This window comes from Poeciliopsis prolifica, unplaced genomic scaffold (assembly GCF_027474105.1).
Source record: "Poeciliopsis prolifica strain line A6 unplaced genomic scaffold, Auburn_PproV2 SCAFFOLD013, whole genome shotgun sequence".
Taxonomy (NCBI): Eukaryota; Metazoa; Chordata; class Actinopteri; order Cyprinodontiformes; family Poeciliidae; genus Poeciliopsis; species Poeciliopsis prolifica.
The window spans coordinates 7,816,089-7,833,034 of NW_026562388.1; the positions used below are offsets into that span (position 1 = coordinate 7,816,089).

The following is a 16,946-nucleotide window of genomic DNA, read 5'->3' on the forward strand; positions in this document are numbered from 1 at the left end:
GTCAAATGTCAGCTAAACTGGAGCCTCTTCCTGCCTCTCCTGTCTGCTGGAGTGTAACCGAACCAAGAGAGAGGCTGTATTTTATTATTTGATCTGGCAAGCCCAAACTGAGGACTTGGAAGTCATTATGCCAATTTAATTTCAGGAAACCCTCCAAACGTCACTGCAACCCTCACCTTGAAAACGCCTCATCCAGACCATCCTCCAGCTCCTGTCAGACACAACACAGAGAAATATAAGGTTTTACTGTGAAAACATGCATGTATGTGAAACTCGCCTTCTTTCCCTGTTATCAAAAGTCCCACACCCTCCTCTGCCATGTGTGCATTAGATAAGACCGCTTCTGTCAATAGGCTATTGTCCACCTCAAAGCGGCTACAGCACAACCATGGTGCCCACTTTGACCACAGCAAGTAAAGTATATCACTTGGTAGCATTTAATCAGTATTTCTATGAGGCATTCTTCTTATCAAACCCCAGCAGCTGAGACATGTTGGCCAACACCACTCTTGTCTTACCCAAACGGTATTGTTGTTCTCCGCCGAGTGATTATTCACCATGAAGGGATCCGACTCGGCTGGTTTTGCTCCTGAGTGGGCCTGTGCCGCTTTGGCTCCCTCTGCAAACTCCAGGAGAGTTGCCGTGGCTGCATCTGTAAAACACAGGAAAAGTTCACTCCATTTGAGTGCGTACTATTAGCAGATGTTAGTTTCAGGCATGTGTGAAATCATTAAAGCAGCAAAGGAACTTATTACGGTAATCAACGATCTGCTGCCAAAAGAGTGCAAGCTCCTGACTTTCATAACTAACACCCACGATGTCTCTGGTCTGCAACGAGATTGGTTTGTAATAGCACACATGATGATTAATGTGTATCAACACTAATCTTGGTCCAATCCTAATGTATGGGTCAGTGTGTGTGATTTTTAATATCCGCACCATCCAAATCCAATATGAGAGGCAATCTCTAGCAGAGAGTAATCCACAGTACAGATTCACCTGCTGCTGCAAGATCTCATGACAACTCAGACATGTTTAAGTTTACAGCATTTTGCCCTTTTAGAATGTTTTAAGTTGCAAATTCAAGTACTGTGTAAATTTCTTTTATTCTTGTGCTGTAGGTCATATGTTGCAACAGTTCTTTGGTAAAAATTTGTACTTTTCCAAACTCAAGCTTTTTACACATTTCCTTTTCTAACATTTTGGACATCTGAGAAGCATTTACCGTTTTCTGTTCTCAGTTACCGCTGATGGAGCTACAGCTGCCAGTAAATACTGGTACTCTTTTTGTCTTTGTTCTCCCCTGGTCTAGTTCTTTTGTGTGTACACGTGACTCTTTCCTCAAATGTGCCAGTGACAGCGACATTAGGTTTATACACTCCTCGTATTTGTTCCACATAGAAAGTGCTCCTGGTTCAAGTGAGATTGGAACAGAACACATAACTGCTAAACCTGCTCCTATTGAAGGTTTCCACTTAGTGACATGGGAGATAAACCTTTGAATAAGACATTTTTGAGCTCAGTATTTGTTTTCAGGGTTGATGAAAAGGCAAAAAACAGAAAAAAAATTACACACACACACACAAAAAAAAAAAACAATGCAGCTGGTTTGGCTATGTTGCTGGATTGGACCGATTTGTCTTATTAAGTGTCTACCAAAGGCATTTTTTTGGGAATCTAAGAATTAGATGGTGGAATTGAAGCAGATGACAGGCAATGACAGTAAAAGCCTGTTTGTCACATTCTCAGAATATTTGAGAATGTTTCTTTGGCATCTGTAGAAAATATGTGAATTTCCATACAAAACATTATATTAAAAGAAAAACAATATTTCACTGAGAGAAAATGCAAGTGTTATTTGTAGTTTGACATTCAGCCTTGTGTAGAGTTAGACCTTTGGTAAGGAAGATGATACCCCAGCAGGAGAAATCCCCTGGCAATCAGGATGGGCTATAATTTAGAGCCGCAGTAAGAGACGCGGTTCCAAGAGAGAGTTGAAGGTATCATGTCACATCAATAAAGCTGACTCACCTTTCAGCAACGCTGCTGAGCCGTGACATGCTATTTGATCACAGTGAACGGTACAAGAATGTAACTTTCTTACTAAAGAAAAAAGAAAAAAAAAAGATCTTCCTCCAACTTCTACTTCAGAGGATTGTTCTGTCTGTTTCCCAGAAGCACTCTAAAGCTTCCTTCCCCTGTACAATTATGCCAATTTGCCTTGAGGAAATTCCTTTCCTCTGGCAGTTAAATGACCCAACAAGTCCAAACGTGTTGACACAGAGCTCCTGCTTTTGCAAAAAAAAAAAGTCCAAGACTTGTTTCTCTGAGGATTATCCCAAAAAACCCCACGTGTCATGAAACGTTTCACATTCAAGGCCACATGTAGTGTCAGGATGGATTTAGAGACGAGATCCCTGTCTGGCCTGAGCCCAGCTGGCCGAGCAGAGGATGAAGGTTGCTACAGAGTGGATGTTTTCAGATTTTCACAAAATTCAGGCTTTTAGAAAGATCAGGAAGAAAACAATGAATAATGTAGTGTGTTGTTCTGGTATCAGAAACAGAAAGGCTCTCTGTGAGCGAACCCTGCAGCCATTTTAGAGAAATAAAAACAGGATTTTATCTGGATGAGTAGATGTCGACATGTTAATGGCCGTATCATCTTACTAATTCAAATCAAACACAGTCTTATTCATGCTTTTATGAATAAGACTGGGCTCCACTGTATGATAATAGCCGTTATCGCAGATTGTCACAGGGATTACTGAGGCAGGATTTATTTCAGCAGATCACAACGCGGCCGATTGCTTCTAAATTAAAGAGTCGATTATCATCAAACACGATCACCTTAAACTGTCACTTCCTGTTCAGATTAATGGCGTCTTACTGTGAGAATCTAGCCGACCTGCAGCTCCGATGTAGGCCAACCTTTTAACGAGTGGCCGAACACTCTTCCTCTCCCCCCTGAGAATATGATTGCTGTGACAGCGAGGGTGAGAAAGACGTGATGACGGGTGACAGGACTCACCTCCTCCCTTCAGGCTGCCCAGGCTGGCCGAGCTGTCCGACTGAGAGTTGCTGGCTCCTTCGCCATCTGAACCCGACTTCACTCGTTTCTCTTTGTCTGTGGACGATAAGTCAGCACAAAGAACAACAAGTCAGCGAAGGTCAAGAAGGTGTGACCAACTCTTCTGCAGTGCACTGCTTAAAGTACTGCTATTTTTCTAGCAGCTGAAAAATAAGTAGAAGTAAAATGTTTGACAAACAGGTCAAACTTTGTTGGATTTTATTTCTAGAACCATGCATCATTATCCCTCTACTTCATAGCTATTCACTAGTTTGCATTGGTCCATCGCATGAAATCACAATAATAACTTGACGTAGTAATGCAAGGAAATATGAAGAAGAAATTAAAGACGCAAGTCATCAATTAATGAGTTAATCTAAAGCTGATTGATCTCATCCCTTGACTAACAATTAATTGATACGTGGCCATTTTATTGAAAACCTGACTTTTTTCTCTTGTATCAAGAGGGCTGACCGTCTTTCCATTAACAAAGATGGATTAAAAATATGTAAAAAAAGTTATTTTTGTCAATATGTTGAATAAAAAATAATAATAATTTCCACGTTATTTTGTGTCAGCTGTATTATACAGCTACTGAATAAACAGAAAATATTGGTTTTTCTCACAATAGACATATTTATAAGATACACCAAAACAGGAACCACTTAGGTTGTTGAACAGAAACATAAAAGATGAAAATAATGAATGACGCCTTTTTCTAGATGGTGGCCAAATAATAACACTAAAAGAAGGCTTAGGTGGATGTTAATCGATTGGAACCAATTTTAATCTAATAAGTCATTGATCATCAAGTCGATTAATTATTTGCATCCCTAATATGAATACAGCAAGCACTGTAAGAGAGTAAACAGAAGTTAAAGTGGCTCCTAAAACATCTGTTGGCTTCGCCCTACAGGAGGGCACCGTCTGCACCTCCAGAGGCATCTCGTGCATAAACACAGACGGATAGAGAGCTCTACTCACAGACAGTTTTCAATAAAGTGCAAGTCACACAAAATGAGCAACAACAGCCGGTTGTAGACTTCCTGCAGTGCAGCGCTACAGTAGCGCCTCCCCTTGCAGAGCGATTTCTGGGCCTATATTTATCACCCTTTCACAGAACGTCTGGACTGAATGGCACCAATAACTCAGCAAAGGTTGAGACTTCTCCCTCAGAGGACAAAGGTCTATTCATAGGACAAAGCTGGACAATGCATTTGCACAACACTTCACAATGTCGACTCCATGACAGATTATGTATTGTTCTCTGACATTCTGTTGGGGAAATCTAAAGGTCAAACGACATGGCACCAGCTCTCACGTTTTAGGAGTGAAAGGTGAAACAAACTTTTTAGACTGTCTATTCTAAAATACTTTTATGTTTTATATATGCAAACACATATCTGCTTTTCATTTCAACAAGGTAAAAAAACAATACTTCTGCTTAGTTTTACTACACATTTCAAAAGGTGGGACAGCAGGACCATCACTCAGCCGGGCTGAGACCAATTTTTTGTGGACATGTGAAAAAAGTTACACGACAGGTTTACTGCTTATTTGTGTGTATCCAAGCTCAGGTACTGCAGTAATAACAATGTTACTCATGTTATGCTGCGTGCACAATCTCTGCACTGATTAAGATTCATCCACGTCAGCGTCCTGGAAGCCTAAAACTGAAAATGATACTGACAGCACGACCTAGTTTCTGATCGATTTTGCTGGCAGCTTTACAAATCAGAGAGGAAATCAAAGATGATTGAACTACCAAGAGCTCAGTTGACCCTGACATAACAGTTCTAATGTTGCCGAAAACTCAGAAGATTGCTTTGGGAATCCACACCCTTAATCTCAATATGTGCTCACTGTTAAAAAAGAAATTTATAGAAAACAACACAAAAACTTTGTATATGTGACAGAATTGATGTTACCCTTCCAAAAAAAAATCAGCTTCATATCCTTTTGTTAGGCACTTTTTTCAGTATGTCAACATGCATGGCAAGATGGATGTCAAAATTTGAGAAATTAAAGTTGTCACAGTTCTTGGAATTTTAAAGCATTTTTTTTAAATTACACAATTCTGCAGAGATTTTTATTTTTATGTCAAATTGCACTTCTTCACCAACAATGGTGTTTTTTTTGTTTGTGTTTTTTTTTTTTTATCTCAGTGTGTGCAAAGGTTTTTGTTATTACAGCCCTACCCTAAAGGGCTGGCCTACTGCAAATTAAGGTCCTGTGGAGCAACAGCAGGCAAATATTTTTTATTTCGTCACCACCCATCTATTTAGAAAAAAAAAAAATCAATCTCCCAAGAGTCCCGATAGCTTAGCAATGAGAGAGAGCGATGAAGGTTTCCCCAGGCGCTCTGAAGCTCACTCCGGCTCCTCCTAAACAAGCCGATGTAAACATACTTCCCTGCTGTAGTGTTTACAGTGAATATTCTATGAGAGCAGATTTAAGAACAGAGTTGGGAGATGTAATATACGGAGGAATGTGGGTCAGGCATGTGTGTTGCACTGAGGAGAACCACAGTGGGTGGTGCGAGAAGAGCTCTTCCAAAACACAAGAAAACCAGACTCCTGTTCCTGCCTGCCTTAATCCTGAGGGGTCAGACTCAGAAGATTACTTTGGGAATCAGTTTCTAAAGGAAATCTGTTTACAGAAAATATATATATATATACTTTGCCTCTTCTGAAGTTTCAAGGATGAGGAGAAGGATAACGTGAGCAGAAGAAGGGAGCTTGAGTGAAACACTAAAAAGGTTTAATTCAATTTTAAGTATTTAACCGAAAGCATGAAAAATAAAAGGTCTGAGTAGGTGTGAAGCGAGGAATCCTTGGCCTTGGTGTAAACAAAACACAAAAAAATGTATGTCTTCCTTAGAAGACATAAGAAGGAAAAGCTGGTAGAAACGTTGCCTTTCGTCTGGTGCAGACGTGCGTCTCTAAAGGACTGCATAAATCAGCCTTCGTGTGAGACGGCATCCAAGGCACTGACATTGAACGTGTCATGGGGCTGAGCTTCAGCTGACACAAGCGCACAATCATTTTCCTTTCTCTCAGCAGCCCTCTGAGCGCCACCCTTTTATGCTTTATTGCCCCCACATCCTACCCAGTTGCTCCCTCATTCTTTATCAGCCTTGGCAGCAAGCACCGGGATGAGCACTGATGGGAGAGACGAGAACGCTTCTACGATCAAGCTGCAGGTGCAAAACAATGCAGGCAGCAAATGGACAATCAATGAATTCAAAAGACCACCAACAAGGCAACACACATGTAAAAAATGAGTAAGGTGGTGGTGAGAGGAGGACTGGGAATGCAGGAACTATAATATGTGGTATGATATGCCCATTTACAGAGGAGTCAAACATGCAGTAAATTACACACATATGCTCTACTGAGCTTTAAAAAAAAACAAAAACAAACAAACTACTGCTTGGTTTAGCTACCCTGCTCACACAGTTGCTCCGACTGTATGCTGTCTTCAAAGACATAAACTTAGGTATATTAAGTAGAATATTAAAAATATCAAAGTACCAGCAAGACTAATAAAACACACACAAATATATAATAAGGGAAGGAAAGCACTGTGTTTAAGGATGCAGTGAAGAGAAAATCCACGTTCCCACACATCTGCCTCGGGCAACACTTAGTTCATTCACAGTCCTCGCTCGCTAAAACCTTACAACTTCCAAGACTGAAATGTCCAGATTTTGTTGGTTTTTGATGTTCAGATGTGAACATCACCAGTAAATGTATAAAAAATCAAAATTTTCTCTCTAAAGACCCAGAAAGCCCAAGTTAGCATATTAAACAAAATAACAATGGCACAAATAGAAAACAAGCAGGGCTTGTTTGGAAAGGCTGAAAGCACAACAAAAATATGGCAGCACAACTTGGATTTACAAAGGTGGTTCTGGATCAACCACAAGACTTCTGGAACATGCAAAAGTCCATCTCAACCTCATTGACCTTTTGGTTCCTGTTAGAAGAACTGGTTCAATAACTGGTGAACATTCAGGGGAAAAAAGATGTGTAGAGCTTGGGTTGGGTTCTACAGTCAAATGTAAGAAAAAGCTGAAGTTTGACTCAATCTAGTCATCAACAACAAACCAAATCTAGAACAGAAAAGCTGAATAAACCTCAACCTCAATAAAAAGCAGTGGTGGGTTCTTAAGAAGATACATGAAAACTTGCAAAGTAAATATGAAGCAATGCTGTAAAACAGAGAAAAATTCTTTTTTTTTTTCATTTTGTTCTTGTCTTGTTTTATAAATGACAGAATGTATGTTACAGAATAAATCATATTCATTATAAAAATGACAAGGTTGTGAAACAGTGAACTTAGAACAGCTTATGCGAGCAATCAAAACACTGCACAGTTTCACTTTGATCGACAGAAAAAGGAAATAAACCACTAATGCTGACTAAAATACAAAATTATTTCAGATCCTCTTTTACATCTTTATTGACTGTAACCTAGAAAGTTGAATTTGCATCTCCAGATTCTGAGTTAGTAGTTTTTAATTTTTTAAACGCTGATTCAGCTTAAACGGGCCTAGAAGATTCTTAGAGGTGATTGTTACAGTTAGCCATCACTAAACTCAAACAGCTCTCTATGTGCACTAATTCATGGTTTGGTTTAATTAATGTGGCTGTAAAATTTCTCTGAATGTGTGAAAAATAGCTACACATGCATTTTTCTGTTGACATGAACAGGATAAAGAAGAAAGGTGAGGGATGTGTAGGCCGTAAGGTGAGTTTTCACTCATCTGTCAGAGGGAAACTGTGACCATACGTACCTTCCTTGGAAGCTTGCCAGAACTCGAATGCCACTCTGAAAGCCTGAGCCACCGTCAGGGTTACGGCCTGGGCCTGTGAGGAGAGACAGATGTCAGTCGGGGATGAAAAATACCGTCACGCGTGTCAGCGACAGGAAGGCGAGAGCCGTCGTCTTGACACAAACAGGAAGCGACCGCAAACACAGGAGGCTTCGTCTTAAGGTACTTGAGGAGAGGCAAGAGGAACCAGTGGATTGCATGACTAGTTGTTTGTGCGACTGGGAGGATACGTGGCCTTTTGGCCACAACTAAATTAGTGGGAGGAAGGAACAAGAGGGAGTGGCTCCGTCATTCAGAAAACCTCCAGGGATGCGAGAATGCCAAGAAGAAGAATCACAGCCTCTTTGACTTCCTTCTTCTAACTTCACATGTATTAGTCTGCATGAATAAAAGTCGAAGTGTTGCAGGAGCGAATGGGTTTTCTGAGTGTTTTCCATGTTGGTAGCACAGCTAAAATTACCTCTACTCCATGTTTACGGCTCTGTCCACATCATTTCCTGTCGCCCTGGACAACACATTAACATTTCAGAGAGGTCACTCCCACTGAGGGTAGTTTGTTGACTTCCAGGAAAATTGTTTCAGTCTTCGTTGTAAGAAAACTCATCATTCTATGGATTTATGAAACGAGATTTTCTGAACCTGCACAACGCAGGCTGCATCTCAATAAATCAAATCAACACAGAATAAATCGATTTCATTAATTCAATTAAATTCAAAACTAAACTTAGACTCATATTACTCTCCTTCATTACATAAAGTTAAGAATTTCAAGAGTTTTGATAACCGTATTTAGTATTGAAAGAGGTTTGAATATTTCATAAGAACAGTAAAAATTGACGTTTCACATAGAGGTGTTAGCGACAGGAAGGCGCTAACACCTCTACACTGTCATAAGAACACTAGTGACACCACCCACAAGGAGTGTAAACCCCACAATGTTATCAACAAAGAAGCTGGCAGTAGAAAAGGTGCTGTACACAAGCATTTTCATGGAAAGTTGATTGGAAGGAAAAACTGTGATAGAAAAATGTGCAAATGGGCATTGCACATTCTTCTGTATATGATGTGGTTGGAAGCAGTCCTTCAAGAGCCTCTATGCACAGACGTATCAGAACACGATATGCATGTGTCGAGTTAAACCATTTAAAAACCAGAGAAAACATCACAATTTCCTTACCTGGGGTGAAAAGGACATAACTGTTGCTCAGTAACAAAGTCCTACTTTCAATTTTTGGGTCCTCTAAGTGAACATGGGCCTTAAACGGTTAGCATGCCCGTGCGGGCGGGATCTTATTATTACTCACCATTTTTCTCTTGGAGCAGAGGAAGGCGTGACACTCGAGAGTCTCGTTGTGCTGGCTCTGGGCGATGTAGGCAAACACCTTATCGTGCATCTTGTCCGCAGTGCAATATGATATTCTGAAATAAACACATATGCAAGCACTTTAACCCAATTACAGAGAAAGTAGGATGATTATCTGTGCCTAAAATATCTATTTTATATGGGATGTTGCTTTTTGCAGTCTCTGGCGCTTAAAAGTGAAAGGGAAGTAGAAGGGCGTCCCGCTGTGCCATTCCCGTGTCGTGTGGCGGTAATAAGTCCTGCTCGTCAGACTCAGGTGCAGAGAAAGCCTTTAAATCAAGCTATAATGACTTACAAATAGCTTTTCTCCATCACTTCAGAATGATGTCGTTATTCTAATGTTGAAGCCATGAGCAGGGATGGACAGGCAAAAACAAGGATGACTTTAATGAATTTCTGCTATCTGTCCTCTGTCTGCCCTTCTTGCAACACTGAGCATCATCCTCACTGTCCAATCATCCCGAGTCATAATATTTGAGGTCGGGTTTGAGCAACAAAGATTTGCTGCAAATATTTGGGTGGGGCGACATTAGGGAAACCAGAAGTCTAAGGAACTTTTTGCTTTTTTCTCTTAGCAGATGTATGAGGAACAAAGCTGCATTCCACTCAGAGCAGCTGCTTTAGGTTTCTGCACCACCACAAAGTCACTGCTGGACTCAACCTGAAACAATCTGCTTGGAATCATGTTTAAAAAGGTGTAGCATTTCTGAGCAAAATGACAAAAACAACACGAGAGAATGTGGCACGCCGGAAACAATATGAGACGCTGAAGCCATTAGCTGCCAATGGAGATAAAATAATGAATACATGGATTTGCACACAGAGAGGTTTAAACAGCAGGAGCTTCATGAGTGGAACTGATCCGATTTGTGGCCAGTGGGTTTTAGAAAGCTCTTCAGGATCTTATACCAGCAATTAGTGCTTAATACAGCGAGGTTTGTGTGTTTTCAAAGAGAATCCACACCAAAAAGATTCGTCTCGGCATGTTCCACAAAAGCATAAAACAGATCAACTTTGCTGCAGTCAGATTATACGTTTTTCTTTTGCCCTCTCACAGCCTGAATGACCTGAAAAACTATCTGAACATGTTCTAGAAAATACCGCCCAGGTTTCTGCATCTACTTATATCTTTGCTTCCTCTGAGATTCTTTCTTCTTTAACATAAAAACAAATGGATCTGAGTTTTTTTCTAAGAAACGCAAAGTGGAAATTGATGTGTTCACTGTCAAAAAAAAAAGATTGGATTTTTGAGTTTACAACAAAGCTGATCAGAAGGAGCCAAAATATTGCCCCTCACCAAATTATTTCTTCTTCCATCTTAGAATAAGTAAAGGACAGTTCTGTGCAAGTAAGACAGAAAAGCAGATGGAAATCAATCGACATTGAGGCAATTATGTTAATTTATGCTCAGATGTAATGTGACTTGCACCACAGTAAATTAATATGCTAAGTTAATATGCTTAGAGGTTACATTATGGATTTTTCATTTCCACAAATGAAGCCTTTTTCAGTTCAGAGTATTTCGGACTTCCTCTCACTGTTAGGATGCAGCGGACCTTTACTTTGACTTCTTTCTAATTTTACTTCCTCCCTCTTTCAATAAACTTTGAGTAAAATAAAATAGCAGATGAATGCACATCAGTGAAATAACCATAGACCTGCACATTCAGAGTTTGGCTGAGAAAGAGCAAAAATATAACTTCAGAATATCGTAAGCCATCTGTGGAGCATTTATGGAAAAGTCCCATCTCTTCTTGATATGCAGACCTATATAAGTGAATTAAGTGAAAGGTGAGTCATGCCGGGTTCATCGGGTCATGAACTAAGCTCGCAGGCTGAGGCAGGTGAGGTTTTAACGAGAGAAGACAGATGTGGCACCCTGTGACACCTGGGGCAAAAGCTCAGACTTACAACAGCTGCGGCGTTCCCAAAGGAGTTAAGATTGATGAGAAAAACAGCTGAGAGGGCGACTCGTCTTCCTGTCCCTCACAGATACGCCACACATCCACAGAGTGATAAATGAGAGCCAGGCAGGAACAAGAACTTTGCTTTAGTTCGGCGTGATCGGGTCGAGGTTGGTTGGACAGGATGACTGACCTGTATATGGAGATATTTTCTATCAGCTGGTTTGAGGCACTGTCGTAAAGGATGATTCCACGAGGCGAGACCGTCAGCGTGACTTTCTGGAGCTTTTTCCCACTGGCTTTGGCCTAGAAAGGAGAGAGCAGGGAGAGAGGGAAAGGGCGGAGGTCACAGAGAAGACAATACAGGAGGGAGTATGAGAGAAAAAGATAAATCTGCATTTCTAAATTACAACCTGCGGAGCTAATTGGTGATGTAGTCAGACAATGAAAAGTCACCAGTGAGATGACAGAGGGGTACTAAAACTGCCACGTTTCAGCAAGCCTTTCATTAGGCTTTCAGATATATGTGAGACCAAACAACAACTGCAGAGAGAAAAATCAGACATACAAACAGCCCTTCACATTTTCACAAATTATCTTTCATTGCAGAAGCAAAACCCCATGAAAGTTTGTTTGAATTTCAGTAAAATAGAGTTTGTTTTAAGATGAGAAGAATTTCTAGGAACTTTTTGTTTTTAGTCATCTGTACATTTGGGGTAACATCGCGCTGAGGTCCATTTGTCTTGGTTATTCCTCAAAATCGGAAAGAACCGTTAAAAAAAGTAAAGAACACAGTTGCCAAGTTGCTACAGCAACCTTTGGACGCCATAGCTGTTTGGGAGAGATGGCACAATCACAAATGTACACATGTAGCTCTCCTCTCTTGTTTTGTTTTTTTTATATTTGTTTTAGGACTGAGTTGGTAAGGGGTATCAAGATGTTGCTTATGTTTTGTTTATGTTTCACCAACATAAAATGTTTTATACGTTTACATTTTGTCCTTTGTGATACTTTAGTTTTTCTCTCAAAAACTGAAATGTAATTTATTCAGATCAGTAGAAGATTGATCTTCTTTCCTCATAATAATGATATATTTACTTTCAGTCTGTATTATTGGTGGGGGGGGAAGCAGCTCATGTCCACTGCTGGGTACGATGGAGGTCCTGGAACGATGCGAGTCTGTTTCTCCTTTAAAGACCCTCATTGAAGTGAATAAATTCTTAAAAATCGCAGCACATTTTAAACAGATATCTGTTGGCTTCTGGCAGAAAACTGAAAATAGGGGAATCATGGAGTCTTCCAACCTATAAATCAATACAGAAAGATTTGAGAAGAAGAGAGAACAAGAAAGGCTCCGGGCTCTGGAGATCTACAGAGAATGTGCAAAGAGAAATTGCCAAAATATGAAATGTTATGAAAGACTAAGAGCATCCCAGTTCATAAAAGAGAGTAATAAGTGCAGGACTGTGGCACCAGAGACGAAAACTTTCTCCAGAGAATAAATGTACGCAAATTAAAGGTCGCACTTTTCTAAATTTTCAGTATGAGATTACAGCACTGCAGTAAAAGCTTATTTTATCTTAAAGCTTTTCACAAATATTTACCAACACTGAAGGTAATGTATATCTAAACCATAAATGAACCGAGGCAGTTACGTAAAACAACTCCATCATGCCTATAATCTCACTGCCTAAGTCTTGCTATTCATCAAAATGTCAGAAAACATATCAGTTTAGCTGTAATCCGCTTTAGAGCGGACACCAACAGATTAGACTAAATCAGAGCCTTTTAGTTCCCCCCTCATTCATCAGCGTCTCTCAAGAATCCCACCATTGTGCCGTCTCTAACTTCATTATTCACCGAGCTGTCGGCTCCCATAACATTAAGCCGTTTCTACCGGAGCCGCAGTCTGAATAGCAGGGTCCACACTAATTGTCTTCTACAATGTCAACGATGCGTTTGAAGATCACATTTCACTGAGGTGCCAGTCAGGTCATAATCCTCTGGAGCGGCAGAGGTGATGATGTGGAGAAAATATTATAAATGCTTGACAGAAACTCCTTTTTCTGTTGGTAGGTTATTTACATAGAGAGGAGATTTGGGTGTTTAAGCTGATTCAGGTTGTGTTAATGTGTGTTTGTGGTGTTTTACCGTGGCAACTATCCTCTTGACGGCGGCTGCAGAGAGCTCCTCGCCTTTGGGCTGCTCCACCATCGTCACCCCCAGGTATTTGAGGTGAAACACCATGCCCTCCAGGAGAGTCTCCCTCGTGTCCGTCCAGTTCTCTGGAAGCTCTACAAAAATTACACACACAAACGCACAGCAGTGAAACTTCTGAACACAAACAACATCACAAGGAACGTCCTGTCAATGCAAATAAAAAGCTTTTTTATGATGCTGCTTATGTTTTATGTTTCACCAACATTGTGATTGTGATTATTAGAAACCAGCAGAGATATTAAATATTCTGACAATTGTCCCTTGATCATTTCTGACCGGAGGTAGCCAGAAAAGATACAGAAAAAACACAGAACAATCTGACTTATTTCCTATTAATTTCATAAATTAGAACACAAAAACTTCCACTTTTTGGCCTATTAATGTGTCAGCAAACAGAATGTCATGTGTTGCACTTTTTTGACACTAATAAAGATCAGATAAAAAAGTTTCATTAAGCATATTTAATATTTAAGAATATTTAAACATAAATGGGAATAATATTATAATCCCTTCACTTTCTGTTAGATCCAAAATCACTCCCAATATCAAGGAAGCTGCAGCATATTAATTTTCTCTATGAAGTTTGTACAATTGGTCAAAATTGTAACTGGCAGGTCTAAGAAACAAAAAATAGTTTTCTGCATTTTTATTTAAAGCCCTAATTTTATTTGTGAAAAAACATACATGTATAAACACAAAACTTTGAGTAAAAAAACAGCCAAAGGTTATAAACATAAATTTTAATTCTTCAAAAAAATTCTAATTTAAGATGGGACTGAAACTGAGGCAATTTTCCCATCGAAAAGCGTAATCAGGAGCTCAGTTGGTCAAACGCTAACAAGGGGTCGACTGCTGGACAGTGAGGCGGGTCTGTTGACACTAAGGAACAACATGCTGTGTTTTTTTTTTCTTGGATTGATCTCCAGCACTATTATCTCCACATAAAATTAGATTATATCTTTTGGAAGAAGCCGTGCCTCTTAAAAGTGATCTGGGGATTTGTGAAATTAAGGCCAAGACAGTCTAAAGCCAATCTGGAAATATCATCTGAACCAGAAGCTCAAATATAATCTAAAAATCTCAAAGCTGTAAAAACAGTTGCATGAAGTTGAGAACGGTCAAGAAATCCAGATGCAAGCTTAGTTTAGCTTAGAGTGATTGAATTTTTTACAATTCTGTTCAAAATATGTAAGATTCTAACACAATCTTACAAAACTTTCTATGGCTAATATTTTACTAGTTTATTTAAATCAAAATTTCTACATTACGAGTATTGTTACAGAGTTTATTGTATTTTTTTTTTGTTTGTTTAGTTTTTTTCTCGCATCCCAATAATACAACCTGAATAAATATGAGTGAAATAAATGAATAAATGTGGATCGCTCTGCTTTACTTTTCTGTTGTAATAAACATTTGGAGGTTAAAATAGATTGGGAGCATAAACTTCCTCTGACCTTCTCACACGCTTCAACTTTATCCATCCCAGTTTAAATAGCTACTTCCTTTAATCACTCCATGTAATATGCTTAGTAAACGTCATCAGAAGCAGCACTGAGCTCTTTTAAACCATCAGAAATCCCAAGACTTCAGTTGATTGCCATCTTCTGAACACATCTTTGCAAAGAGACATAATTCAGAGATTCTCTAAAGCATCAAGTCAATTTAATACGAGCATGAGTACTGGACCATGTTAGAAATATTCTAGTGGTCTGTCATTTGGTTGATGAGAAACTAAAAACTACTTCAACAATGCGGCGCTAAAATAAAACTAGACACAAAAAGATAAACAAAGCTAGCAGAAGCTAGAAAAAACTTTTTCTTTGATGCTTAGAACAGGATTCCTAGGATGTTGTGTGAGTGTGTGAGAGGGAATCCATTTGTCTCTTCAAAAAGCCCAACAAACACCAAACACCAACATGGCCTTCAGTATTTTCAAAGTGATCTGTGTTATATCGTCACTATCAGGAGGTTTTTAATCTAAGAAGGGATCCAACACAAAGTTGATGTATTTAACGTTATAATACCGGAAAGACAGGAAGCAGGCAGAAAAACAAACAAACAAACAAACAAACAGGTCTTTGGTTTCTACTGTGCTGTGCTCCAGCAGTCCACCAAACAACCCCACCCTCTAATCATCTCCATCCCTGTTAAGTGCCTCGTTGCACCATCAGTGTTTGGTCTTCTTTTGTTTCCTGCTTAATTATTAGCTCCATCTCTCAGCAGACGGTATTCCCCCTGCCACAATCTGCAAACAGTTCTGGTCTTTGCAAACACAAAACCATTTTGCTCTGGCTGTAAAAATGCATAATTATGGTGTCCAGATTGTAGACATAAGAACTCGTCAAAATGTGGACAAACTTGTGTCATTGTAGAGAGACGCCATTTGCTCGGTAAAATTATTTTTAGGGACATATCTGCTTCTGTGTCCCATTTGAGAAAACAAAGACATGTTTTGCACATATTAGTGCCCATAAATACCCCTAAGCATTTTAGAAATGCTGTGGATATAAAAAAAAAAATAATAATTGTTTGTGGTGGATATCTGAAAATTTGACGAAAATGCACTTTTTATGTTTGTCTACCTCATGTTTCACTTTGCCCTTCCTTGGTATCCATAAAATTTATCATTAGCTTTGGAAGTTCTTTGTTTTAGGAGAGAAAAGTGTCAATTACTCAACTAATCACTTATTGCAACAGGCTTATTTTTGTGTGAACTTATATATTTGATGGAGCTATTACACCTGGATTTCCTATCTATATCCATTCTATTCTATTAATTCACTTTGTGTTTCATCATCTGTATTACTCTGTATCCAAAAATAAACATCAAGTGTGCTTTCCATTCAAAACCTGTATGCCAACTAGAAATGTAACCCATCTTGCACTACTTGTGAATATTCATGTTGAGTCAGAGTCTTTACTTATTTTAAAAGCTTTCCTAATGCATTATTTATTGAGAGTGAACACTGTCTGTCATTTAGAGTGCAGAAATCATTAGTTCTGTGGCAGGAAATTAAAACCTATAGTATTCCTCTCTTTGGAAGCCAAACCAAGCCAGCTGCACATCGGTAACAAGGTTAAAAATGGTCTAAATGGAGCCACATCCAAACCTATACTTAAGTAATGAGTCTGACTGGGAACACCCGCTGCAGCCTGCAGGGTCAAGGTCTTTGTGCTGGGAACAGAGCGGATTTTCCTCTGCTGCTCCTGCAGCTACATTAAAGGACTCTGTAATTGAACTTGTGGCAAAGAATCACAAGCTGCCATTCATGTCTCCAGTTAACTTACAGAGAGGACTATAAATATCCTTTACAAGGTGGAGCCGCTTAAGACATCCAGACATTCAACACTTTAGGATAATAGTTAACCTTCGGTTTTCACAAAAACGGACAGTGAACCCTGAGTGAACTGGACATTTGCTGCTTCTGCTGGCCTGCGGAGCTCCTGGGGATTTTGACAGACAGATGTGCTTCGAGAGCGCTCGGCGAGATTCGAGACACGGCGACGATGTCAGCAGAAATGCATGGCTGAAGGAGCTTCTGCTGGTCCAGCAGG

At 39.6% G+C, this 16,946-nt stretch overlaps 1 protein-coding gene across 2 annotated transcripts in view; it reads right to left on the reverse strand.

The window, feature by feature from the left end:
* The window catches only part of ldlrap1b (low density lipoprotein receptor adaptor protein 1b), a 33,644-nt gene that overhangs the window by 4,341 nt on the left and 12,357 nt on the right, over window positions 1-16,946 (reverse strand). For both annotated transcript variants that reach the window (XM_055038729.1, XM_055038728.1), the window contains exons 2-8: window positions 13,323-13,465; window positions 11,365-11,477; window positions 9,209-9,323; window positions 7,866-7,938; window positions 3,029-3,124; window positions 519-652; window positions 177-211 (exon numbers count right to left, since the gene is read on the reverse strand). In XM_055038729.1, the coding sequence (XP_054894704.1) occupies window positions 177-211; window positions 519-652; window positions 3,029-3,124; window positions 7,866-7,938; window positions 9,209-9,323; window positions 11,365-11,477; window positions 13,323-13,465 (709 nt within the window). The remainder of the gene's footprint in view (window positions 1-176; window positions 212-518; window positions 653-3,028; window positions 3,125-7,865; window positions 7,939-9,208; window positions 9,324-11,364; window positions 11,478-13,322; window positions 13,466-16,946) is intronic.